The sequence below is a fragment of the Barbatula barbatula genome (assembly GCF_947034865.1).
Source record: "Barbatula barbatula genome assembly, chromosome: 21".
Classification (NCBI taxonomy): Eukaryota; Metazoa; Chordata; class Actinopteri; order Cypriniformes; family Nemacheilidae; genus Barbatula; species Barbatula barbatula.
In genome coordinates, this window is record NC_136784.1 from 10,123,500 (window position 1) to 10,150,561 (window position 27,062).

Genomic DNA, 27,062 nt, shown 5'->3' on the forward strand with positions numbered 1-27,062 from the left:
TTCATAAATCTGTGGCATTCTCATTGCTGCAGCGTGGCGGCAGGCCGACCGTGTCATACGAGCAGTAACTCACATGGTGGGATGAAACGGGATGAGGCTGTGAATGGCCGTGGTGGCCTTCACAGTCGTATCATGAAGCAGATCCTGAAGGATGTGTCATCCAGGCTAGACACTCCTGAAGTTTTTTCTGCAGAGCATGGGTGATGGGACATTGCTTAACAGTCTTTGGACCAGAATGCAGAACATACGGCCGATTGATGTAAAAAGCAAGGGTTGATAATTTCAAATAAGAAAAGAATGCTGGAGGGCACTTTAGCAAGGCCTATGAAAGACCTGCAATGTAAACTTGACCTCTCTGCTCAGTCAAGACCACAGGACCAGTTAATTAATGACCTGAGGGCCTGTTTGACTTTATTTCTCATTTCTTTCTCATCTTTTCTTTTCTTGTATATGCAGCCACAGAAAAACATAAGAGCCCTTACCAAATGCAATCAGCATTTCTAGATGTAGTGTGGCCATTCCAGTCCAGTGTCTGTTGAATTTCAACAAAATCATGACATAAAGTCATCCAATGTGAAAGACCGACAGCATGACAAGACACGTGAAAACTGTCATCAAAATCAAGGTCATTACACAAAAAATATGTTTTAAACTTCTCCTAAATACATGTGCAAATATTATTGTTGTATTGCTCAAAAGTGAATATGAACTTGTTTTCTTTGCAGTATTTGAGGTCTGAAGAAATACAGAGCAACTTTTCTGTTATTTTGACCCGTTTCTCCAGTTTTCATTTTCTGCAAATGCAAATAGAAACACTATTTTCATTTGAAATTTGGGAGAAATATTGTTAGCAGTTCACAGAATGAAACAAAAATGAAAATTTTACCTAAACACATATCTTAAAATAGTACATTTTCAAATCAGAAAAGCAGATTTGAAATTGGTCTCTTAAAGGAGTAGTTCGTCTTTAAAATGAAAATGCTGTCATCATTTACATGCACTCTTGTCATTTCAAACCTGTATGACTTTCTTTCTTTTGCAGAACACAAAGGAAGATCATTTTGAAAAATGTTGGCAACAGAAAAGCACAGCCCCCGTTCACTTATATTGTAACCAATGCAAGTCAATTGGGGGCTGTTAACAACATTCTTCAAAATACTTAATCCTTTTTTTCTGTGCCTGTATATACAGTATACGTATCTTTATTGAAGATTGATTCAAGGTTTGGGGACAGTTTCTCACACTGGGCTTAGATTAAGCCAGGACTAGGCCTTTGTTAAATTAGGATATGTCGTTTTTATTCAAATAATGGACTGATATATTGTCAGAGATGTCACTCCAAGCTGTTTTCAGTTAAGATCTAGAATTTAACTTAGTCTCGGTCTAGGCTTAAGCCCTGTCTGGCAACCTCCCACTTATGTTCAAAACTTTCTATGGTATCAGTTTAATGTGTAAACTGTGGAATTAGGGTAATTAAATCAACATTATAAAAAACACATTACTGGTGTGCATACTGCGACAAAACAATGGCACGGATACATTTTGAGATGTCAGGGAAAGTTGTTTTCGGTTTAGACAGCTCAAGTATTCATTTTAGTATATGACTAGCCTTAAACCCTATCTGTGAAACAGGGCCCATATGTCTCATATACTCTTATTTCTCAAATGATATAACATAAACTGTTTTTATACATTTTCCGTTCAACTCCAGTAAAGGTTTAAATTTGATGTCATCAGTTCATTCATCTTTCTACATAAACAATTATAATAATCATACAGTCAATTAACAGTTTCTATCACTAATATTCATCCCATGAAAACATTTTGGCACAGCGCTTACTAGCATTATAAAACAGTAGATGTGTATGTCTGTAGACAATTTTTTAGACAGTTTTAAGTTTTTTCATTATACATTGCAATGAAATGCAATAGCAGCATGTATTCTATGTTTTCTGCCTGCAACAAAAATGCTGAACTGTCACAAATGCTTTAAAGATAAATCTGATATACACATTTGCATAAGTAAATGATTGTAAGTTGATCATGCAAAGGTTATAAACGTTATGTCTTTGTGGCACTCATTTTGTTTAAAGAGTCCCACCAAGCTTCACACAGCAACATTTTGGCGCTGGTGAGTTTAGGCAAGGATTAGCTATTGGGCCAGATGATGGTAAATGGTAAGAGTATTCAAGAAGCCCATTTAAAAAAATCATTATTTTCGCCATTCTGTTTGTGGTTAATTTCATTTTTATCTGTGATCTTAATGCACAGTCAGGCCATGCACCTCCACACAATTCAATCCACCAAATCATGGCACACTCAGTTTTGGCATGAATGTTTAGTTTCTGGGTAAGGGAGTTAACACATGCTAGTGTAATGTTCAGATCTGTCACACCTGCTCACAAAACACGCTTTCCCTTCCGTCTAATCACAAGGTCAAGTGGGTTTAATTTAACACAGCCTACCTTTGGTCCTCACTCACTCTCATGCGCATTCACTCAAACCATGTAATCTACTGCAGAGAACAGCAGATTATAGGGTAGACGCGTCCATTTGCTAATGGTTCGGTGGAAGAGAAGCGAGGGATAAAGACAGGGAATGACACAGATAAAGAAAAGGAGGAAGAGGAAGATTGAGCCAGCTGAGTGACGCTGGCAATACACTGCTGTGGCATGGCTCAGCTGGCATGGCTGAATGCCTGATTGTGTGGGCAGATGTTTCAGAGAGAAGGGAGCAGACCCCATAGGGGCTGCGGTGACACAATAGGGAGGCTTTCAATTAGGCCAAACCCAAGCGTTCTTATGCCAGGTGTTATTTTATACGTCAAAAACATGTCGTAGAGTAGACGATCACGGCGTGTAAATATATCCCAAACATTACGCAAAGCTGTGACACAGCACAGAACGTTCGTGGGTTTGTGCTCATAAGAAAGATGGAGAGAGAGCAAAGAGCTGACGGTTGATGCCAGCATGGCTCATATGAGTGGTGGAGCGGGCGGGCCCCGAAAGACTGACAGAGACAAATGCAGGATCAGAGCACCGGTCGCAGGATGCAGCTGGCGCGCATCAAGTGCTTCCGCATGGCAATTACACTGACGGCTGGACTCGGATGCACGGCCAGACCGATACTCGTACACAAAGTCCATCACATCTGCATCTCAGTGCGCCTCAGAACTGCAAAAACAATCGGGAGGGTTAATGACTCAGATTATGGTGAATTACAACTCTTTAAACAATAACAAATGTCGCACTGCTGCAGACGGCAAATGTGGGTTTAGCAAAGTGCCTGCATCCGAAAGCCTTTTTCAGACTCGTATGCTTTCAAGTTTTTCCCCTTTTGAGGAAGTTTCAGGTTCGTCTCCGCCGTCTTGTTTAACTTCTCCCCAACATTTGGCACAGCAATCCCATCTTCTTCAAATCAATCAAGTGCTGTTTTAGTGCTCTCTAAAGGGCATAATTTATTGGTTGTAATGGAGTCAAAGCTTGATTTATCTGTCGAAGATTATCAGCTGGAAATGGCTCCCTGGCCCATTAGCTCCAAACAAAAAGAACATCTTTCTCTTACAAGTTGACATTTCTAGGAATGCATCCGCTTTCCTGTACCTGATGTCTGTTCTGCTTAATCAAATCTTAACTCCATCTTGATAACTCAAAGGTTGGGAAAAAGTCATCCGATTGAAGAAGACCTGCACCGGGGCTTAATTGATTAGGTCTGCCTGTGTGCTTCCTTTTCTTAGCTGTGCAATTCAATTGCAATGAGAGCCAGAAGACATGATTGTGATAATTACTGATTGGGTAATGAGGACTGAAGACTCACATAGGCCTCAAGCCATGATTATAATCATAGGAGCATTGTGACCCTGTTGATTAAAGCCAGATAGGCCTACGACTTTACCAGCTGGGGGCATCAAGATGACTCTACTGGTAAAACAAAATAACTGCTTATCTGGAGACATTGCCAGTTTATGCGCAGGTCTTTAGGATGACCTCCAAATGTGATCTTAGTTCATTCTGTTTCCAGTAGGCCTACATATCATTCTTTGAATTATACTGAAACGTATGCTGGTTCACACAGCTGCATTAGCCTACTACAAAGCATGTTGTCATCTGATATGTGTTGAATTTACCTAATTTCCCAAAGTTGAATTTAAAATGTGTTAATGCTTTTAAATATTCAATAGTTTCTTGATTCGTTACCAAACATATCATTTGGAAACGCCTCTGCTTGTCGTATTATGATCTTTTGGTTGAAGAATTCTGATAGTCTTTTAGCGACATCTGGTGGCAAGGTGTGGCAAGGGCAAAAAAGTTTAGTGGTTGTCCACCTGTTCCGTGTTTCCCGACACAACAAGGTATGCGTTCTTTTATTTTTTCATAAAAAAACATGGGGCTCTGAAGCTTGAGGTATGTTATTTTGGGCTGAGGAGCATTTAAGTTCACGAACCATTACTGTGATTCATCCTGGATAAACGTAACTCGATTTCTCCTGAACATGAACGACAGTTCAGATATCTTTGAATGTTTTCTCTTTGAAATCTGTTCATTTGCCATTCAGTAATTATTGATTTTAGCATTCAATAATTTTGAATGCTACATTTTGAATGTTATTTTAGCATGGTCTAAAAAATACAGCTATTTAATTTGTCTTCCAAGTTAATAATAGAGTTATTTTATTTTTCTTCCGAGTGGTCTTAAAAATACAGTTATTTATTTGATGTCCAAGTAGTCTTCGAAGGTGTCTTTCAAGAAGTCTTCCAAGTTGTCTAAAAATAAAGTTATTTTATTTGTCTTTCAAGTAGTCTTGCAGTAGTCCTCAAAGTAGTCTTCCAAGTAGTCTTACAAATACAGTTATTTTATTTGTCTTCCAAGTAGTCTAAAAAGTACAGTTATTTTGTTTTTCTTCCAAGTAGACTTCAAAATACAGTTATTTTATTTGTCTGTAAATTTTCACAAAAATGCTAAAGCTAAAGACTGACATTTGCTTGTATTGGTTTTAAACCAACAGATGTTCTGGATCTTTCCACTGAGTAGAGTTCTACTCCATCTGTGTATACTGGGCTCAAACCGCATTTAATTATACCTACCTCTTTACATTCTCAGATGCTCAGATTTTGGCCAGATTTTCAGTCTGGACATGTTTCAGAAAGTCTGTGCCAGTTTGCAGATTTGATCAGTTAGTGTGTTTCTTTCTGAAACTTTCAAAAAGTCTGTAAGTTCTGTCTAGTTTTAAAAAATCTGTTCAGAAGTCTTGTAGTGTATTCCGGCCATTCGATTATTTCATTTGATAGCAAATCTAGCAGACCGAAATAATTAAACAATTAAAGGATATGAAAGGTACGAATTGGTATTTTACATCTAAGAACAAATCATTTTATAAGATATTTGCTGCGTTTAATATTTGATGCAGTTATATCTTGATTTTGTATGTTGAAATAATGTCAGAAAGATATGAATATATAACCCGATTTTATAGCACACATATATTTATATAGAATTAAATGATTACATATATTTAATAATTGAAGATATTAATATAATTTAATATATACTGTGAATATGCTATGTCTGCCCTGAATGAGATTTGTCACTCAATCCCAGGAGACAAAGTCAGAGTTAGCAGTAGGCTCTGCACTGAAGGTGTGTTGGGAGTCGCTGCAGGCCCTAGATTTTTTTAAACATCTATTAATACTAATTGTAAACATCTGGTGCCTAAGTAAACTTTAAATGTAGAAATGATTTCATGTAAAATGACCACAGTTCATACAGGGTTATGCACGATTTCTGCACCTCTACTCACAAAGAGACCAGCCAAAAGGTTGATTTTCTGCTAAATCAGAAATTTAGTTTTGAATGTTGCTGCAAAGAAAGTAAACTAAGTATGTAGCTTCTGTCAGGCATACTCAAACTCATACATATTACGAATATTATTGTAATGTTATGTATGTTTGTTTTGTTAACATATAAAATACGCCATTGATATAGAAATGGCATTTAGTTATCCAAATGTCAAATATTCCCTCATTTTGTAATCACTTTGTATAAAAGCACATGCAAAATGAATAAATGTGCATGCAACATAAACTTATTCAAAATACTTAATGTGTAACACTAGATATAAACGTAATGATCATGACACATGATACAACTGTATAGTTGTATAACGGTGTATAAGTGTAAAAATTAGAAAAAAAGAAATATGAAAAAAGGCAAATATACAGCAATGTTTTCTTGTTTATTATCAGCAATTCATCAGACACATATAAACAACCTGTAGGAAAAGAAGAAAGCAACATTTTCACACAGTAACCTGGCTCGCCCCATAGCGAAGACAGATAGTAGACTCTCTCTTCCTCTCTCTCTCTCACGTACACATCAGGCACACTTTGAAAAGTTTAAACTAAACACTATGCAGTAAAAAAAGGAATGAACAAATGTGTACTTAATAAAGAAATCATCAATAAATAAATGATCATTCATGTATTTACAAATGAACAAAACAAGTATTATAACATGTGAGTAAACATTCCTTTCAACCGTTGTTATTGAAAGCAAATTGGATGATATGCCTTTAGAGATCAATAGTGCCCATAGGTTAATTTACTGTAGATATGGATTTTGGGGAAACATTGCCCTAATCTACTTAGTTTTGCTTTTCCACCTAATTGAAGATAGTTGGTGACATTGACCATTTCAGTCTGAATCCACATAATCTTCGCAACCGGTTCTGCTGAAATACTTGAACGTGCACGTTCATGGCTTCCAAAGTGTGATATTATAGCTCGTAGATCTCTTCCCTTTTTTAATCTGAACATTACAAACATGTGATGTGCCAGAACAAAACAATGGGGTTTGATAGTTCATCACAGTTCACCCAAAGATTAAATAAAACATTCATGTTGTTTTAAACCTGTAGGACTTGGACTAACAGCCTCGTTTCACTATTCATCTTCACAGCATCTCTTTCCCATACAATGAAAGGGAATGGAGACAAAGGACGCAGCATCTCCTTTTTTTCGTGTTCTATGAAGGAAAGTCAAACCATTTTGAAACAACATGACAATAAGTAAACATCAGAATTTTCATTTTTGGGTGAACTGAGAAGTTTTCTTTAACCTCCATTCAGAGGTACAAATGCCAGACTGATTTAAAATTTCCAAACTGATCTTTAAATATCCAAGCATTGGTTTTTGCGATCTAGCTGATATGAAAATGCTGTTATAGTGTTAGGTAGCCATGGTAAACTGCCACCAGAATAGGTCTACGTAGACACAGTGGGATTGGTTATCTGTTGTACACTTTAAAGAGCTCGGATTATTACAGAGCCCCTTGAATTAGAGACAAAGACTGAAACATGGAAAACTTCACCAACTCAAATCCATAAGGTGAAAAGAACCACTGAATACACAATACGTCAATCAGGCAAAGAAAGCAACACATGGCTGAATGCAACTGTACATAAGACAGGGGGTTTGTGAAGCCCACAAAAATCTTTTCAACAGTTCCCCGTTATCACAAACAAGAGGTAACCAGTAAACAAGTAGTATGCAGTAACAAACATTGGTGAGTTCCAGAAGAAAAAATGGCTACTTCTGTTCTCTCTCTCCCTCTCTCTCTCTCTCTTTTTTAAGAAACTTGTCTAGCACAAGACCGTACATCATCTTGTATGGAGAGAGGCAGTTTTCTATGGCAATGCTATAAGTAAATGTTCATGCTGCACTAATATAGTGCAAATGGAGCCTGAATACAGTGAGGGGAAAAGGCAGGTCAGCGTTTCTCTAGGGGGCGCTAGTGGGCCCATGCAATTTCCACACATTCATCCTTCTCATCACAAAATATTGATGAGAAGGGACCCAGCACAAATCGAAGGGATGAAAAAAATTCTGGCTAGTTAAATTGCGTATAAATTGCGTATTTAAGCAGTCTGAAAGAATAAACAGCCGCTTGCACCGTTGGCACATTGCTGGAGCTGACAGGTGGTCCAATATTAAAGAAACATAGGGCGTATTTTGTGCTTCCTCAGCAAAACCTCCCAATTCAAACGGGTCGTCCAACTTTTCTCCTGAAAAACAAGTTTATGTTACAGAAAGACGTCGATGGCAGAGAGGTGAAGGCAGACTCCCTGAAGAACATCAGAGTTTGTCAAGGCTCTTGTGAAACAAAGTCCAAAAACGGTAACGTAAAAAAGGAGGGGGGCATATTGTATAAACACGGGCGGAGTCTCTCTCTGAGGTTTCGTTTGCGTCTTATAAAAAGCAATCGGTGAGTTTGCTCGAGTCTGTTCGAGTCTTCTGGTTTGAGGCTGTTCCCGATCGTCATCTGCGGCACAGGCAAATGCGGTCACGCTACATGTCGGCGTCGCCATCGTAAGCCAGCGTCAGAGGCTTGAGTCTGTTGTTCATCTGTCTCCTCTGGGGCTTCTTTGGCTTTTTGCTGTGGAAACACAAAACATGTCATTTTACGCAACAACAATTTTTGATTAACTTAATTATAAGGACTTGCTTTGCATTTGTAAAACAAATGGTGTGTTTGTCAAAGTTTCTTATCACTTCATAATAGTGAAATGCTTTGCGTAGATACTTTGGTGGTTCTTGTGAGCATTTGATGTTGCTAATCATTCATGCACAGTTGCTGGTTGCCATGCATTTAGTTTATAACTAATGAAGTAGCTGTAGCGTATAGCACAATAACATTATACACAGCACATTTGTCATTTCACTAAATGTGTAATGTCTAATGACCTATATTACTAAGTTTGACACAGAAGCTAGCAAACTGATTAGCTGGTTAGTCATTTTCTTCCATGCTGACTTCAACAGGTAGCACAGTATATGCTACTGTAAAGCGATGGAGGGAACTGGGAAATAGCCAGAAGCGTATTCCAGCTCACTGAAAACTACATCCCTGACTTACCTTAATGAGTACTAGAACACAGAGACAGAGACACGTGTCATGACCTTAACTCAAAAGTAACCAATCAGAACGTTTTCATTCATTGCAATGGGTTTTGTCTTCATTTAAATGTTAATTGGACAAAAGACAGACGCCTTAGTCACTATTAACGTTTACTGAAGTTGTTTTTCACACGGTGAGAGAAAATGGTGACTTAACCCCTAAAAGACTACATATAATAAAACCATAAGCACCATGATAACAACTTGAGGGTGAGCACATGATCAGAAGCAGAACAAAGCAGAATGTTTAGATTTCATGGATGACCGTGTAATGTTAAATGTGACAGTTAGGGGGGAGTGGCTATAAACTGACTGAAACATTTGCCAAAAACAGCAATCTGAAGCTATTCATCAATCAGATCTATACAGTAGTGGGCATTTGATGTCCAACACTGGAAAATGCACGTGTTTGCTCTATTCAAATATACTATTAAAGATAAAATAACAATTTGGTATGCACAATGCAATTTAAAGGGATAGTTCACCTTCAAAATGAAAATTCTGTCATTATTTACACGTCATCCAAACGTATTTGACTTACTTTCTTCTGCATAACACAAAATACGATATTTTGAAGAATGTTGGATACAGAAAACAGTTGGTCCCCATTGACTTCCATTGCTTTTGTGTCCAATAGAAGTGAATGGGGGCCGATGGTTTTTGGTTACCAACATTGTTCAAAATATATTCTTTTGTGTCTTGCAGAAGAAAGAAAATCATGCAGGTTTAAAAAGACAGTAGGGTGAGTAAATGTTGAAAATGTTCATTTTGAAGTTATATTAGAATATTCCTTGATATGCTATAATTTGTAATTTTGCCAAATATCTTTGTCCAACAAATATATTTAAATATATTCAATGTTTTGTCCATTGTACCCGTCCTATTTTCAAAGTTATACCCCCCAAGCATCACTTTTGCCACTGCTATCTATATACCCAAATCTACAGTAATGATCAATCTAGACTACTAAACATAATTTTTAGTAGTTCTACCTGCTCACCTCCAAACAGCTCCTCATGATTGGTCAGAAAGGCACATGTGACAGTATGAAGGCAAATGTGAAGGACATGACTGGCCAGAGACCAATGCCATAGGGGAGGGGACTGAGCTGAGAGCTTTAGTTGCTCTGACTCTCAATACGCTGACAGTCAGGACAGGTATAAATCAGCTCTTGGTCATTGGGTCCGACCCAAACCATGGAGGGTATGGAAGGATCCGGGCTCGGAGGAGAGCTCCGGGCCAGAATACAAAAACTGACAGGTAGGAAGGGGTTTGGAAACAAAAGTGAGTAAAATGAATGAAAAGAACTTAAATGATTAATATAAACACAGAATAAGATGAATAGAATAAAGCAGAAGAGTTACGAAGAAAGGATGAAATGAGTGTCTTGAGTGTTGTTAGAAAAACTGTTCTTACCAGGCTAAGTAAGTCATCGAGACAATGAATACAAGCAGCACAAAAGCTCCAGCTGCTACACCATACACCCAGGTCTTCAGTTTGCCATCTGTGTAGACACACACACATCAATACAAATACACAGCTGGATCTCTACCTGTTTACACCCGAGGCAACAGGAATAAAATTACCAAGACTGTTTTCAGCTATAGCCTTAATGTGGTTTGGATCTGCAAGTGACTGAAGCAAGCTGTAAAAGCGGTTGGCAATATTAGTCTCTGTTTTTAAAATCTAATATAAAACTCCTATATCAAACATACTCTATTATTTAATAGAAGCACTAGCACTTCTAAGCCACAAACTTACCAGCTCCGAAGGGCTGCAGGAACCAAGTTCGTCCGGAGCGCCCTGGCAGGCTAAAGGTGGGCTGGGTGGGGCTGAGAGCTCTGATGGTCTTCACGTCAGCCTTGCTGTCACTTGCAGTCGGTATCTCCAGCACTGGTATGACTGTGCACTGGTCCAGCACGCCGTCTGATGTCATCACCTCAGTGTAGCCTTCCTCACAGCCGCATACACCGGCCTGCAGGGGGAGCCATTGCATCAATTACACAATAATCATCAACCGATATACACTGTAAAAGTGTGCAGTTTTAGTCTGATTATCATACATGTTGATATTGTAAGTTCTTACAGCCATGTCAGCATGTTAGTAGTAACACATTACTGAAAACTAATTTTAGAGTCGCATTGAAAACAATGTTAAATCATTAGTCAAATAAAAAAATTAAAATATCAAGTATAGTTTTAAGTCAAATTTTGCCAAAGTAAAACATTACAGTAGATTTTGAAATTGAACAATTCTTAAGTACTGTCCACCTCTGGTTTACAGTAATGTCTGTAAAATTAATGGTACTAATTGCTTCTGGACGGCGATTATTTATTTTTTATCAATATATTTATTGTTTTCACATGAACAATTTTCAGATTCAAGTAAATACACAAATATAGTATATAAGCAATCCATCCCAACCACACCCAGACCGTTATTATTTCTGACTAAAGTCTATTTCAGAAAAAAACACCCAAAAAGAAATGTCTCAACCAAAATCATTTGTGGTGGTTGTTTTGGCCTCTTCCTGTCAAAGTGGGTTGTTGGGTGGCCTGTATAGTTGCGTGTGGACCAGATTTAGCAGGGTTAGTAAAAATCGGGCTGTACGGGACCAAATAAAATAGGACAAAATAAATCATTAGTTCTTCAAGCTAAAACCTCTCTTGAGCTAAAACCTGGTACTATGCATCTCTCCCTTTGAGGTTAATGTTTATTGTACGCTGTCCCTGTTTCTCTAAATAAATAAATAAAATAAAATAACCGGTAAAACCATGTACTTTATATTTTTAGCCTCTGTCTTCGCTTTTAAACAGCTGTTAATTGAATTCCATTTCAGTCTCCTGTGAGCATCTCTGTTAACTTCCTACTTACCAGTGTCACTGTTCTTCCTTCAGTTCAAATAGGTGTAAATAAATGCTAAAAATACTTTTGTCACATCTAGCTGTGATTTCAACATACTTTACATTTTTTCCTGTGCTATTTTAGTGGGTGTTGCTAAGACAGCACAAAGCACGTTTCTTTACATGTGGGTCTGCAACCATTGCCTATCTCTGGGCCTGAACGCGTATTTCCCTGTGCAGTCTGTGGGTTTCTCTTATTCCCACAACAATCTTCGAAGGATAATCGGCTACGCACAAGAATGCAGCCCTTCTCAGAACGGCACACTCAAGGGATGACCAAAATTCACTGGGCTATTTCCATCTCCAAATGTGGGTACAAGAGAGCGGGACACGCTAAAGCTACAGATCTGATGTGAATGTAGTCAGTAAACATTTACATTAATGAATTTGTCAGACGCGACTTACATTGCATTATACTATACATTTGTTTCTGACTATGTGCAATACCCTGGGATCAAACCACTGAGCAATAGGAAAGCTATCCGATACGCTAGAAACATTATGAAAACATTAGGAAAGAAATCAGAGGACAAATACAGCAGTTCAAAATGAACATTTGCTGTACAATCCACAGGATTATCATCAAAGGACTGAGATAAAAGTAGGTAAAAGCGTTTGTGGATACACATTTACACATTGCTTTTGGAAATAACAGGATCATAAAAAGTGCATTGACATAACAGCAAACCCATACAGATCGAGGAACTGGTAAGTCAATCTATGGTGTCTTTACCCATAAACACATTAATAATGCATTTAGCAAACTATATACTTGGTAACCTGCGGACCAACCACAGCAAAACAGAGCTGTTGTCCATAACAACATATCTTTCTCAACTGACAGTGGCTTATCTTCCCTCAGGGGTTTCCTTAGTCCCGCAGTGTCCAGTCATGCAGCATGACAGCTTCTAATATCTTCTGACATTGGTCACGGCCTGTGTGATAAAACTGGCTCCGTGCGAAGATCTAACACTTACATTTCTCAGCAAAAATACTATTAAATTGATTATAAACCAGACCTGAACTTGAGTTTTCCCATCTAAAGTTTTTTACAAAATCCTATAAGTGGACATCAGATCTAGCTCTTATAACCTGTAAAAGCCTTTTTTAACTGGTTCTCACGTTTCATTCCCATTATACATTCCTGTAGCTTTACCCTTTCCGACTCTTCTGGCGGGAATCTAATCTTGCATTGAATGTCTATGCAGTTTGCCTGCATCAGAGCATCACACACGAGTAAATACAAGTACATAAAAACAAGTATACGCACACTCACCTCTGTGCAGTATGAGCGGGGTTTGTCGCAGACTGGGTCACATGACCTGTCCGACACAGGCTCACTTGTCAATGGGCATCCACCTGCAGGAAAAGATGCAAAGATTCAGCTTTCGATGTGGAAAAAAAGGACATACAAAAACACAAAGACCAATGCGAGCAACTTTAAAGTCAGTTGTTGTTCTGGAGGCAAATACATCAAAGGGTTCTGTGTTTTTCTTCACAATCCTTTGCTATCTTTCAGTTTCTTTCTCTTTCACTGGAAATGTAAAGTAGTGTAAAACACAGTTCAATCCCTTTCATCCTTCCCTCCAAACTGAGGCTTGTTATGATGCTCAAATAGAAAACCAATGGCACTAACAAATGCATAAATGTTATATTTATAATTTTTATAACATAATTGTATACTATATTGATCATTTATAACATTTAAATACCTCAGGATATATGCATAGCTTTGCAGATTAATTATAACATGAATAAAAGAAAACTCAAGGCACATCATATATCATAGATTTATCGCATGACTGACTGTCTATAAGCAGTCACTTAAGCACCATTTGAAAATCTAGAGCTGATCTGAAGCCCTGCAGAGCAAAATTAAAAATGATCCTCTTCTCAGGATGCTTGTGTCTTCAGTCTCTCCCCTCTCTTCCGTTTCTCCTCTGCCACACTTTCTATCTTCCTCTCAAAATCGTAGCCTGTGGGAATCCACATAATCTATAAAAGCAGTGAAATGGGCAGCCAGCGGCCAATACAGGGGTTTTATTTTCTCTAAGCTAGGATGAATCAATACACCCAATCAACAATGAGTGCGGCGAAATAGAACTGCTCCCTGATGCCAGAATCACCCTTGACTTTTGCTGCCATTCCTGATGACAATTGTTCAAGTGACCGCCAACACTATATCTGTGTCATCCATAGCTAGTGTAAATCAAATCACTAGCCATATTGGCCGGTTAGGTTTCACAAATCATGTTCACTCATTTGCTGGTAAGTTTATGTCATTTATGTAGATTTAGCGCACATACTCAACTCAGTCAATATGAATACTAATTATATATATGAATATTAATTATATATAGCAGAGTTGTATGTCAACACTAAGCAAAAAAATAAAAGCATGCTGGTTGTTTGCTTTAAAGGCAACAGTGCAGACCCGAGACATACAGGTATAATATGTGGGTTAACTAAACCCCATTTAAAGAGGAAGTAACCAGCTAGGAACAAAGAAGCATATCTTTCCAATTTCAGCTGACCCTAGACTATCCAGTCGATTTGTATGTTTTAAAGAAACACATGTTTTTTGTTCAAGGTGATGTTTGAATTTCTTTCCCTCTAAAATGTGTGTTTTAATGTGTGGGATCAGTGATTTCACTTTAATGGCAATAAATACTTCCTTTTTGCCAATAAAGGGACATCATTTATAATAGATACACCGAAGCTTGAAGAAAATATAATTTTAAAAGAAAAACGTCAGATGGTACCTAGAGGCTTTTGCATTTGAACTCTTCATTTGTTCATCATAAAGACATTTCAGTGCCTAGAAGTTCTAAATGATCGGTAACTTAAAAGGCCAGAAGTCATAGTCAAGTTAAATTATTTAGGGCTGTCAGAGCATCAGATTGTCACTTCACGATTAGAGTGGCCAAAATATTTCTCGAAAGCCCTATAAACATGTTAATGATGATTCAATGAATCACAATCAAATGCACAAAGATACAAAGCACTTCATGCCTTCTTTTGCTGACAAGCTTTATGGAGATGCTGATTTCATTTTCCAGCAGGACTTGGCACCTGCCCACAGTGCCAAAGGTACCAAAAGCTTGTTCAATGACCATGGTGTTACTGTGCTTGATTGGTCAGCAAACCTGCCTGACCAGCACCCGATAGAGAATCTATGGGGTATTGTCAAGAGGAAGAGGAAGAGCCGCTATCAAAGCAACCTGTGCTTCCATTACACCTGACCAGTGCCACAGACTTCATGCCATGCAGCATTGATGCAGTAATTCATGCAAAAGGAGACCCAACCGAGTATTGAGTGCATAGAAATTAACATAAGTTTCAGAAGCCTGACATTTCTGTTTTAAATATCCTTTTTTATTTGATCTTATGTAACATTAAAATTTTCTGGGATTATCTGTAAGCCATAATCATCAATACTTCAAGAAATAAAGGCTTGAAATATTTCACTCTATGTGTAATGAATCTATATAATATATTGGTTTTATATTCTGAAATGAGTGACAAAAACTATTGTCCATTTTCATGATATTCTAATTAATTTAGATGCACCTGTAAATAAAAAAGGTTCGCCATAAACTGTAAGCAACTTCAGAAACATGGTGACCAATTAGCAGCATTTATGAATATTTATTCTGCTGCACACCTTAATATAACTCATGCATATTCATAAACGGAGAGCGGATTGCTTTGGAGGGATTGGTTACATTTTTACAGCTTCTGCTGCACTGATCTGCCAATCAGTTTCATGTGTGCCATCTGGAATGAGGTCGGTTTGGATGGCTCGGCACAGAGGACAAATAAACATTTGAAAATCGTACGGAGGACAAGATCCTATTTGTCATAAGTACAGCATTCCAGAACTCAGAACAAATCTCAGGCAAAATTCATATAATTATTAATCGGATTAAATGTAATTCTTCTCAGTGATGTTATAAGAGACATGGACAAGCCCCACACATTTGCATGTTTGCAACAAAACAGATACAGACTGAGAAAAATATGCATATTAATGCATCCACGGGAGGACAGCTGGCATAATGTTGAATGGGATTATGATGTGGGTGTGACACTGTCATAGATTAAAAGCTTGTTTCAATAAAGTACATAAAAATGTATAAAAGTCACACACTTCAGCCTCCCGGGGTCTGACAGGATACGGCAGCACAAGACGTCAACGTTATCTCAAACCACAGTCTCTCATTACACACACTTTGAGAGGAGAGAATATCGACAGTTTTGTCACATGAATGGTTTCAGAGAAAAACATGTTTTTATTCTCTAAATATTGACAGCAGACGTCTGTGCTTCTAGATAACAAGTCACGGTTTGTCTAGTAACAGCTTCATGATGGAAAAAAACAGCCAACTATATCAACTGTCTCCCTGTCTATGCAAGCTAGTCCACCACCTATAAAACCCCTCTAAAACCAGCAAACCAGACAAACTAGCGTAGTCTGGTTTAAGAATTTTTCTTCTGCACGTGTGGTTGCTCCTAATCCAGTATATTTTTAAAAAGATACACAGTCTAGGATTTTTTTAGCGGTTTAAAGAGATCAGCGCGTGTGCACACACACCTGTGACGTTTAATCCATCTGACCGCTGGCACCAGATCTGGCGAGATGAGCCTTTCCATGGACCAGTCATCCATTTGTACTCAAAACACTGGCCATCTTAAAACACAAAAATAGAATTTCATAAGAAGAATGTAATATAGTTGTATATTGAATTGGGTTCCCAATGTAACAGATCTGGACAACTGTTTTGGACTCACCTGTACATGGCCTGGCTTCCCATTCTTGTTCTGGACACTGTAGGAGATTCTCGGGTTCTTGAGCTAAGACGGCACGAGAGCGCACCTCCACGGAACCGAAGCCCAAATCGTCCCCGCTGATACAGCTCAGTTGACATGGGCTCCACACGGCCCAATCCGTCAGGTAACACTCACCTAAAGAAAACAGAGACGCTTGTAATGGCTGATTCATTAAAGGACCAGTGTATAGAGTTAGTGACATCTAGCGGTGAGGTTGTGAATTGTAACCAATGGCTTACGTCACCCCTCTATTTTAAAGCACTACGGTGGCTGACACAGGACTAAGAGGACATTTATGCTTCTTTGCTGAAGCAGTTAACATATTTACGAAACGCGCTCTGTAGAGCAGGTTGTCTATTCAGGGCTACTGTAGAAACATGGCAAAATCCATGTAAGGGGAGTGTATGTAGATAGAAAGTTATGTATATTATATTGGATTTCTGTCAATAGAGCCTTCAAAAAATTACACACAGCATGTTTAAGTGCTTTAATTAAGGCAGAGTCAAGACAAAGCACAGTCTCCGCCCCCACTCCCCCTGATTTTCCTTCCATATCATAACTTCTCCACAAAGTTATACGAACTAAAGTTTTTGCTGTTTTTTTCCCTTCAGCTTAAGGAGTTTTGGGTTTTTGTCGAGAATATTAGAACACTTAAACTCAAATCCCATGTTTTTATTTTTTGTGGGTGGTCTCAAGGGTTTTCCGTAGAACTAGGTCAGTCTGTCTTATTGTAACATCAGTGCTGATTTTTTAATATATCCTTGAATATTAATTATTCAAGTTGTCCTTCTATAATGCCACAATCCTGGCATTATTATCAGAGCATGTGTGCACAATGCCAGAAATGCCAGAAGCTTGAAACGAATACACACGTGTAAATGTATGCTGGAGGTAAGGAGAGACAGAAGAAGACATTGCAAGAGTGCAGCTGTAGGAGTTCTAAGCTTCAAAAATAAAATTGATGGGGTCAAAGGTCAGAGTAGGATTACTTTCTAAAAAAAATGCTGGTGTATCATTTTTGTCATCACTCTACTCTTCTATCAATCAAAACATATCAAAATGTTGTCCATATATCTGTCATTCGCACTTAATGATACGAAACGACGGTGTGAACAGAAGGCCTTTAGTTTTGTTCCAATAAAACGTCAGTATGATATCTCACAAATCTTAACAGGAAGTCTGAAATACAGCTTGTATGAGGTAATACATGAAGCAGCTCTGAATTGCACTACAGACGGCTGTATGAGGCAATACAGAGGCATATGAGGTTATTGAAATGAGGTATGTGATATCCCAGGGAATATTTTTCACAGCGTCTCATAAAAGCCTTGCCATCTTTTATGCCAAAGTAGGTCTGTCTGATTTAAAAGCGAGCTGCCAGAAAGAGCAACAGCAGCTTGTAAACTCACTTTAATGCACTCCCACAAGCTAGCGTTGAGTTGTTTGGATGCTTTGATGCATGAGCCAGGTAATCTGAGGTAAACTTTAACTTGCCGTAGAACGACCGAAAACAGCATTTCATTTAGAAGTTATACATTTACGTTAAAGTTGTTGAGGCTTAACATCAGTGTGGTACAGTTTCAGTCAGTACAGCGGTAGATGTTACCTGGGCAGGGTACTGTGCAAGACTCCTGCAGGATGATCTGCTTGTCTCCATCCACCGTCTGCTCCAGGTCACCACACAGTTCCTCATCCACCATACTGCCCAGATCCCTACCCGAACCATCAGATACGAAGCAGGAGATGTTTCTGAAGCGCAAGCCGTCTCCACACCTTGCACCCTAAACAGAGATTAAAGGACTGTGGTAAAAGACGAGACTTTGTAGAACTTACATACAACACATGTTTGACTAAAAGCTAAAACTTTTTATGCGCTTTTTCTGTTCATTTGCATAACAGAGTTTTGGAGGCCTTAAAATGCAAACTTTTAGAAATTGGTTTCAAAGTACTAGTTATTAAAAACTAAGCATTTTTTTCCGCTGTGTAAAGTACAAAAATGCTCAACTGTAACTGTCCACCAAAACCAGCTCGCACCAGAGCAGACACTCTATGGGTTGTTTTGATTTGTTGGATTAAATATACAAAATTTCTGGGTTAATTTAACACAACGGTTGGGTTTGTCCCTTTATGATGCAACACTAGGTTGAAAATAACCCAGCATATTTTACTGGAAAGGGCAAAAGTTCTCGAAGTGACATGAAAATGAAAAGAAGTCCAGCATTGTTTCTCAACATAATTTCACACCTGCTGAAAGTGTCTTAAACCATAAGGCACAAGTGAGAGGCAATGCTGCATGAGACTGCTGAGGGCTGTCACAGACTTAGAGACAGGCAGCCGAGAACAAAGAGCAGAGTCAATATCTGCTCACATTCTCTTCAGTGATGGAGGCATGAAGAGGGTGGGGGGAACAGAGGGTGGCAGGGAGAAGAGAGGAGAGAGAGAGGCTGTGTCTGTTGTCTTTAATTAAACCTCCCGTTGGGCCCTGAAAGCCAGACAGACAGAAGGGAAGATGACAGCACAAATGCTCCAGAAAGGGCAAAGCTGGAGTGTGTTCTAAATATACCTAAACATTCCTGCAGTGACATGAACGATGGTGGTTTGCTGTAGGGATGTGTGCCTCAGGTAAGATGAAACCTTGTAAAAATGTTTCTACAGGCTTGCCATAAAGAGAATCAAGTGCTTGCTGTGTAGGCAAGATACTTAAAAATTCTAACTAAGTTAAGTTTGTAATGATTGGCGTTACTAAAGAAAAGTGAGAAGTGCACCTCAGATTTGCAAGGTGACCAAGAGCTGTATCTCCAGCTGTAACAGGGTTTCACAGGACAGGGTTTCCACTGTTCCAGCTGCGAGGAACATGGCCGTCCATCTCCCTGAGAGGCCTGGATCACGGTTCTTCTTCTCCAGAGCTTTCCTATGATAAAGACAGACTTAAAATCACACATTTACAACAGTACATGGTGTTTATAGAACAAGCTAAATTATTCTAGTAAATAATATCTACTAGATGCAGTCTCCCGGTGGTTTATTTAGCATATTTTGCATTAAGTGAATCCTTGGCTGAAATGCTTGGTTTCTTTAATCTAGATTTAAATTAGGAGAGTGTGTCTGACCCTCGAAGTGTTGGGAAGGCTATTCCAGAGTTTAAGTGCTACATATGAGAAAGCTCGACCACCTTTGGTGGATTTAGTTATTCTAGGTGTTATCAAAAGTCCTGAGTTTTGAGATCTTAGAGAGCGTGATGGGTTGTAGTGTGATAGAAGCTCTGTTAGGTAGGTAGGGGCTAAACCGTTTAAGGCTTTATAAGTGATTAAAATAACTTTAAAGTCAATACGATACTTAATGGGAAGCCAGTGAAGGGTTGATAACATTGGGGTTATGTGATCGTATTTTCTGGACCTAGTTAAAACTCTGGCAGCTGCATTCTGAGCTAACTGTAGTTTATTTATTGATGATGCAGGACAACCACTAAGTAGCGCATTACAGTAGTCAAGTCTTGAGGTCACAAATGCAGGAATACTTGTATGTCAAAACAAACACATGAAGCTGGTGGTAAATCAGATGTGCTACAGAAGGTGTTGCAGAACAAGATAGAAGTTATAAAGTCTTTAAACTCAAATTTTTTTATGGAATATTGAAGTGTCTTAATATATGACTTATCTGTGATGTATTTATTTATTCATGTGCCCTCATGATCATAAAAGTCCCAGTGAAATAAAAAAATTACAATGCTTATTTTTTCATGAACTATTGCAGCGTTTATTATAGTATAGTTTATCAATGTGGGTGAGTCTCTTGGATTCTCATTTCCTGTTGAAAACAGTCTCGTTCAAACGGCCTCTTAAATGACGTATGTTAGACGACTTGGGTGGAGAATCTGTTTACTTAAATCCTTCAACTGTCAGTCTGCTGCCAGTTCCATTTCAAAATGCAACAACTGTTTTTATACATCCAATCAAATCGATGCCATGCCAACTACTTTTCTCATTAGAAATTCCATTTTACTTGGAAATTCGTCAAAATACGGATGTAAAAACGACGCAGCATCCTTTTCACAGGGACTTTTATCACTTCTCTTCACTTCCTGTCATGATAATTTGTGTTGTTATCAGTTGTCGGAATTTTGGCTATCGGAGAATAACTTCTGCCTGTGTAAATATAGTAGCGATTAGCAATTAGCACTTGACAACGATCCAATGAAATCTCTATGGACACATTTATTTTTCTCATATCGGAATTTGTTTTACTTGGAATTACGTCACGATACGGAAAAGAAGATTTTTTATTTCCGTTTCATGCCGACTTTAAAACATTTGATGCTTCAAGATTTAAGATTTTATTTGTCTAATAGACAGTTATATACATATACACACACCATAGAATATTTGCAATTAAACCTTTTCAAAGAAAAGATATACATAAAAAACTTGACTTAAATATATAATTAAACCAAAAATATATATAAAATATAAAAAAAAACGTTCAAGTACATATTTAAAAAAAAAGAAATGAAATTCTTTATTTTCAATTCACTCAAACAGTGAAAGCCCAACTCCCTTGTTTTCCTCAGCTCCTTATACACAGTATGACGGTTATCTTGCGCTCTAACCTCCATCAGAATGACCTGAGGAATGAAATAAGGGCTTTTACCGCAAGTGAATCTTCTCGGGTTACACGCGCACCATCTCAGGTAACTCAATCTTTCCCCGAAGGAGAACCAAAAATGTGTGACCTGAAATTATATTTTTTCTGTGCAGTAATGTTCCTTTCCTTCTGTGAATAACTTAATCTGCCAGGCATTTTTAAGCCTACTTCCAGGCCCGGAAACCACTTTGAATATTCATCTCTCTCACTCTCTCTCTTGATTTTCTTAAATCGATTCCTCTGGGTTGTAAAGAGGGATGGAGAGAAATAAAGTGCGGAGTCTTTCAGGCAGAAGGCATCCAGCTGTTTAAGACTGGTGCCCAGGGGACGCTTGCCATAAAACTCTGTCAATTAGTCAGAAAGCCCAGTGGGGAATGCACAAGCAAGAATCAACCACACCCTTTTCTTACCAGAATGCTTATTTCGTCTGGCGGGCGGTAAAACAAAGAACTAAATAAAAAAAACATTCTAAAGCTTAAGAATTACTAGATGATATCACAATGTTTATTCACCTGCTTATAAAAACACACTAGCTTGGCATTACAACAAGTGTATCTAAGTGTTCATAACAGCATCCTGTTACCTTAAAATACAGACCAATGACTACATGACTTTTAAATAGTATCCACTAACTCGAGTCACTAAATTGCTCTCGTCGCCTGTGCACCTCTCTTCTGGTAAAGGTCACCAAGCCTCCGTGTTGTTTATAACAGACATAAAATGACCATCCAAGGAAGCCAATTTCCTCCGCACTGGCGAGCAAACAGCATAAACTACCTGTTATTATGAAAACAAGTTGGATGCACACAAGTTCACATGGCACAGTGAGGCACTGCGTTATGTTCAGCATGATCACAGCCCGGTCCCCGACCGACGTGCTGCCCGAAGCTAGTTGTACCGCATGCAATTCATCTTCGCCGAGGCCAGCCGTGATGGCCTTTCCCCCCCGGAGAAGCCTCTGTGAAGCTCCCTGCTATCCAACAACCACAAACCAAATCAACTCCCAAGCTCTTTGCTTTCTCTTTTTATATGCCGACTTCTATTGGGAAAACTCTACACACACAAGCACTTGCGAGGCTTTGTGTGGGTTTCTAGCCGTAGGGATTGCTCATATCCACTTTGTTCTGTTCCTCTCTTCTGTTTCATCCGTTTCTGTCTGTTTGTTATTTCTCTACTGGCGGCCACGGTGCAAACAATGTGTGACTGGTGAGCGACAGGTTTAGGTTTGATACCGAGAGAGTCCGTTTGAGATTTTTTGTGTGCAAAAAATAAGAATGTCCTTCCTCATAGTAACGTTGAACGTACTTCCTGGATGTCTTGATGTTCAGGAGTCCAATTATCCAATCAGCAGTAACTATCCTATTCCAACCAAATAATTACCTTTTCCGGTTCTTCATTTTCTTACTTAAATTCTTTTTCTGGATTTGTTGTTGTGTGTTATGTTATGTTTTGTTAGTTTGTTTGTAGATTTGATATTGCGTTTTCAGACTCTAATTTTGATCTTGGATTATTTTGTTTTGTTTTCAAATTTGATTTTTTTTTATCAGATTTCTTATTTAGTGATTTGTTGTTTTGGACTTCATGGCCACGGTTGCTTACAATTGCATTGCTGTAATTTGTTTGACAACATAAAGCCAAGCTTGTTTCCTGAGTCCTTTGGATTCATGTTGGTTATTCCTCGCACAAGCGTGAACATTTTTTTTTCTGTCAGGAGCTACAGATGACCTGCATCTCTGTGAGAATCCCCCAGCCTGGGGAGAGATTAAAGATGCTACAATGAACTAAGCCAGTATAGTGTATGTTGCACATAGCAGCAGGGTTTGCTCTATCAGTTGCTGGCCATTGGCTTTCAAAGACTTTGTGTAGTGGTCTCAAAGGCCCAGAGCACACAAACATAATGGCCCCCTAATCAATCGTGGAAGTAGATGGAATTACACCGAAGGACATCATTATCCTCTGCTCAAACACTGGTTTTTGAACGATAACACGATTGCTCTCGCACCATAAATTTTTCCAGTGGTTTCATCCAATGCTCTGGTAATTCTAAAAGACAGCTAAAAGCTCAGTGTAATTCCCCAAAATCTGCCATTTGAGGAACCAGTCACGGTAGCTGACATCAAAGACTAACGCTTTGGACCGCAAGACCCAACAGCCCTCCCGAGGCTTTTGAAATTATCTGATGGAGGCTGTCAAACTAATTCTAACCGAGACTGCTGAGAGAGTGAATTAACCAAGCCGGACAAATTTAATCATTTTAAACCCGTAAAAGTTTGAGTATGTGTTGGCTCATATCCAACAAGAAGTGTCTACCTGCAAGACCACAGGTGTGGGAGCATTCGGACCAAGACGACCAATCAGACAGCTGGCAATTGACGGGGCATTCGACCACACAGGAAGTGTTCATCTGCCATTTCTTCTCAAGACCAAGCTACAATAACAGAAACCAATATAGTTAGATATATATGGGAGAGAGTGGAGCGTAAAACACAGCTTGAGATGAAACACCATTAGTGTCATATATTCACATATAAAAATTTGTGAAATATTACAGAACATCTATGTCTGTAAAACAGTCCCTTTTCTCTTTTACACAAATTGAATGATGCAGTTTATGTGTAAGCATTAAAAGAGAACATTTTAACATTGACAAAAAAAGTGTTTCATTATTTTATTTTTTCATTTACGGTCATTTCAAGTAGAGAAATATTGTAAGGTGAAACAATATTACTGCACCTCCTCACAAAACTTGAGGTCCACTGACTTGCCATCACTTCGAACACAGTCCAGCATGCGTGTTTTGAATCCAACCCCACACACAGCTCTGTCGCTCAGCTGACACGTGCTCCAATCTGGATGTGAATATTATAAAAAAATATTTTCAACAACATTTAAGAGAACATGTATATTAGCACGTAATAGCGTATATTATACTAAGAATTTGTAATTTTTTTGTGTGTTAATACTGGTAACCCAAACTAATGCTGGCTAGACATACTTTTAACTTATTTCTTATGCTTGTTATCCGCAGGGACTATTCTATATGCGGATGTGTACCGGAAGTTACGTTTGGGCCACAGAAGCTTTGAAATCGTCTATACGGTATTTATCAATAGTTACCTGTTATGTTATAGGAGTAATGGTAGCAGTTTGTGTTTAAGATGCATGATTCCCTCTCTGTAGTTGGAGGACACTGTTTCCCATCATCCCCGGGCTGACGTAGAGAGCTGGCGGTTCTCTGCCTTGTACTGTTCACGTTACACGGCTTCAATAACAAAACAGAGAGCTTGATGATAAAATTAAAAAACAAAATATACAAACAATCTATTCATTGAAACAAAGGACGTCTTAAAATGTTCAGCATATGCACGCTGGATGAATTTAGCCTTTGGATATTCTTAGCCATTGTAGATGTTGGCGGGAAAATGAATTCCCGCATTTTCTCAGCAGGGATACTCTCGGTATCCATGGCAATTAGCTTTCCTTGCAGTTCGGTGGCCGCACGCCGGGAAATCAAACTGAGAGAGACACGAGAAAACCCCCCACACCCCTACCACCCCTGAGAGAATCCTCAATATCGCCCGTAAACACTTATGCGGCTGCTGACTGTTTAATGTATGAGCTCACTACCCACCGGCAAGATGAAGCACTCCAAGAAACCAACCACCACCATAATCTAAACCTACTACCCTCACCGCTTTTTCTCTTCTGTATTTATAGATAGCCTGTTTACTGCTGACCAAGAAAGAACCAGCGTTCGAATGGCCCATCTGCTGTCTCTCAAATCCTTCTAAATAGGGAATGAAAAATAGGCAGATAAAGTTTACCAACCTCTTGCCAATCCAAGGGTTTAAAGGAAACCAAAGATGGAGTTCGCCCAAAAATGAAAACTCTTGAATCATTCCCTCACCATCATGTCGTTCCAAGCTTGCATGACTTAATGTTTGAACATTACTGTCGCAGAACAAAAAAATATATGTCGAAGAATGGCGGTAACCAAACAAAACCCCCCTTTGACTTCCACTGTATGGACAAAAAAAACATTTCTCGAACTTCTTTTGTGCTCCACAGAAGAAAGAAAGCCTTAAACGTTTAGAATGACTTGAGTCAAATAATTATGCCTAAACTATCCCTTTTAGTTCCAGACAAACGCTTTCAGGGGCACATGTGCATAGAAAACGTTAGGCTCAGCGTCATTCATAAGCACCATACTGTGTGAAAAATTAAAACAGGGCTGAATTACCCATTAAAACACTTTGGGGGGGCAGCAGAATTGTGTGCTAAATCACACATTCGAGTTCACAGGCGTTTAACTGATCAATCTGCTTTCTCACCAGTGAACATCGACTCCAAGGGCTCCAGTCAGTAAGAACACAATCCTCTGGACAGGGAAGCTTGCTCTCTCTGGCTCCAAGAGGCATCTCCTCTGGATCACACAGATAGTCCTCCACAGGGTCTGAAGGCCCATCCACAGTGTTTTGCATACACCTTTACATATAAAAAACAAGAATCTGTTACAAAGATTTTATTCAACTCACATAAACTTCCTAGAGAACAGCATGTTTAAATATGTCGTACCTGACTTTTCTCGTCTGTACACCTTCCCCGCAGTTCTCCTTCAGATCGACGTTACTGACCTTCCAGACGCTCCACGGTTCAGCCACCCAAACATACTGACTACAGTCACTCAGACACGGCACCACTTCATACACCTGAAGAGACAACGCAAAGATTACAACAGGGGTATAGAAATGACTAGGAAGTTGCGTTTTTGTTCATTAAACATTACAGTGTAAGAGGTTTGATTTGCAGTGAGAAGATTTTTTTGCGTAAAGCAACTTTAAGACCAGTCACTTTGGTAATGAATGTGATATGAATTCGCAACAGTTAACGGCCAGTTTTTCCTGTGAGCAAACTAGTTATGACTACTGTTTGAACATCACGTCACCTAATGAATATTCATGAACAATACATTATAATGTAATCGTTTTTAGATTGTTTCTTTAGATTGGGTTTCTGCATGCAAAGGCATATATTTATTAAGATCTTGGGTTAAAATGATGTAAAAATATTTTTATTCAGTAATAAGCAAAACTTATTTTGAGAAGTGAAATGATGTCATTTGTAATAATTTAAATAAATACTTTTTAAACTGTAATATTAATAATAACAATAAATTGGTAGAGATATTTACCTGGGCCTGTGGCAGGATAACCCCGATGGTGAGATTAAAAGAACATGGAAAATAAAGATTTTAAAGGTAGATAAACACACATTGTTTTAATTTTACAATCTTAAAAGAAACATAATGCTGTGATGTAGAACACATCATCCCATGATATTAACATATTAGCAGGCATATTATTTCTGTGCATTAATGAAACATGTAATTCTGTTTGGTCTTTTGATCAAATATTTATAACAGCCTGCTAATGAATCATTAAAACAAGACAAGCACTAATCCAACACCATTAAATATTCTACATAATGTACCTGGTTAACATGGTCAAGTTTAGGGCAGGGTCTTCCGCCGTTATACGGTTTCTCTCGAAGCCACTTTGATCGTACTTTCACCCCACTGCCACATGATTTGCTGCAGCGTGACCAGTTTGACCACTCGCTGAGTTTACAGTCAGATGGGCAGGGAATGATACAGGCTTCTTCGATGTAACCTGTAAAAGAACAATTGAATTAAATTGCGTATCAACTGTATAAGCCGAACCAGTTCAAACATATGATA

At 38.6% G+C, this 27,062-nt stretch overlaps 1 protein-coding gene across 1 annotated transcript in view; it reads right to left on the reverse strand.

Annotated features, from left to right (window-relative positions):
- Positions 1 to 6,219: 6,219 nt before the first annotated feature.
- thsd7aa (thrombospondin, type I, domain containing 7Aa) overlaps positions 6,220 to 27,062 on the reverse strand; it is a 92,595-nt gene continuing 71,752 nt past the window's right edge. The window contains exons 14-27 of the mRNA XM_079485657.1: positions 26,816 to 26,994; positions 25,901 to 26,034; positions 25,657 to 25,810; positions 24,443 to 24,587; positions 24,059 to 24,174; positions 23,636 to 23,753; positions 19,450 to 19,595; positions 18,291 to 18,465; positions 16,646 to 16,819; positions 16,449 to 16,544; positions 13,131 to 13,213; positions 10,712 to 10,925; positions 10,367 to 10,454; positions 6,220 to 8,429 (exon numbers count right to left, since the gene is read on the reverse strand). Coding sequence (XP_079341783.1) covers positions 8,342 to 8,429; positions 10,367 to 10,454; positions 10,712 to 10,925; positions 13,131 to 13,213; positions 16,449 to 16,544; positions 16,646 to 16,819; positions 18,291 to 18,465; positions 19,450 to 19,595; positions 23,636 to 23,753; positions 24,059 to 24,174; positions 24,443 to 24,587; positions 25,657 to 25,810; positions 25,901 to 26,034; positions 26,816 to 26,994 — 1,910 coding nt within the window. The 3' untranslated portion in view covers positions 6,220 to 8,341. The remainder of the gene's footprint in view (positions 8,430 to 10,366; positions 10,455 to 10,711; positions 10,926 to 13,130; positions 13,214 to 16,448; positions 16,545 to 16,645; positions 16,820 to 18,290; positions 18,466 to 19,449; positions 19,596 to 23,635; positions 23,754 to 24,058; positions 24,175 to 24,442; positions 24,588 to 25,656; positions 25,811 to 25,900; positions 26,035 to 26,815; positions 26,995 to 27,062) is intronic.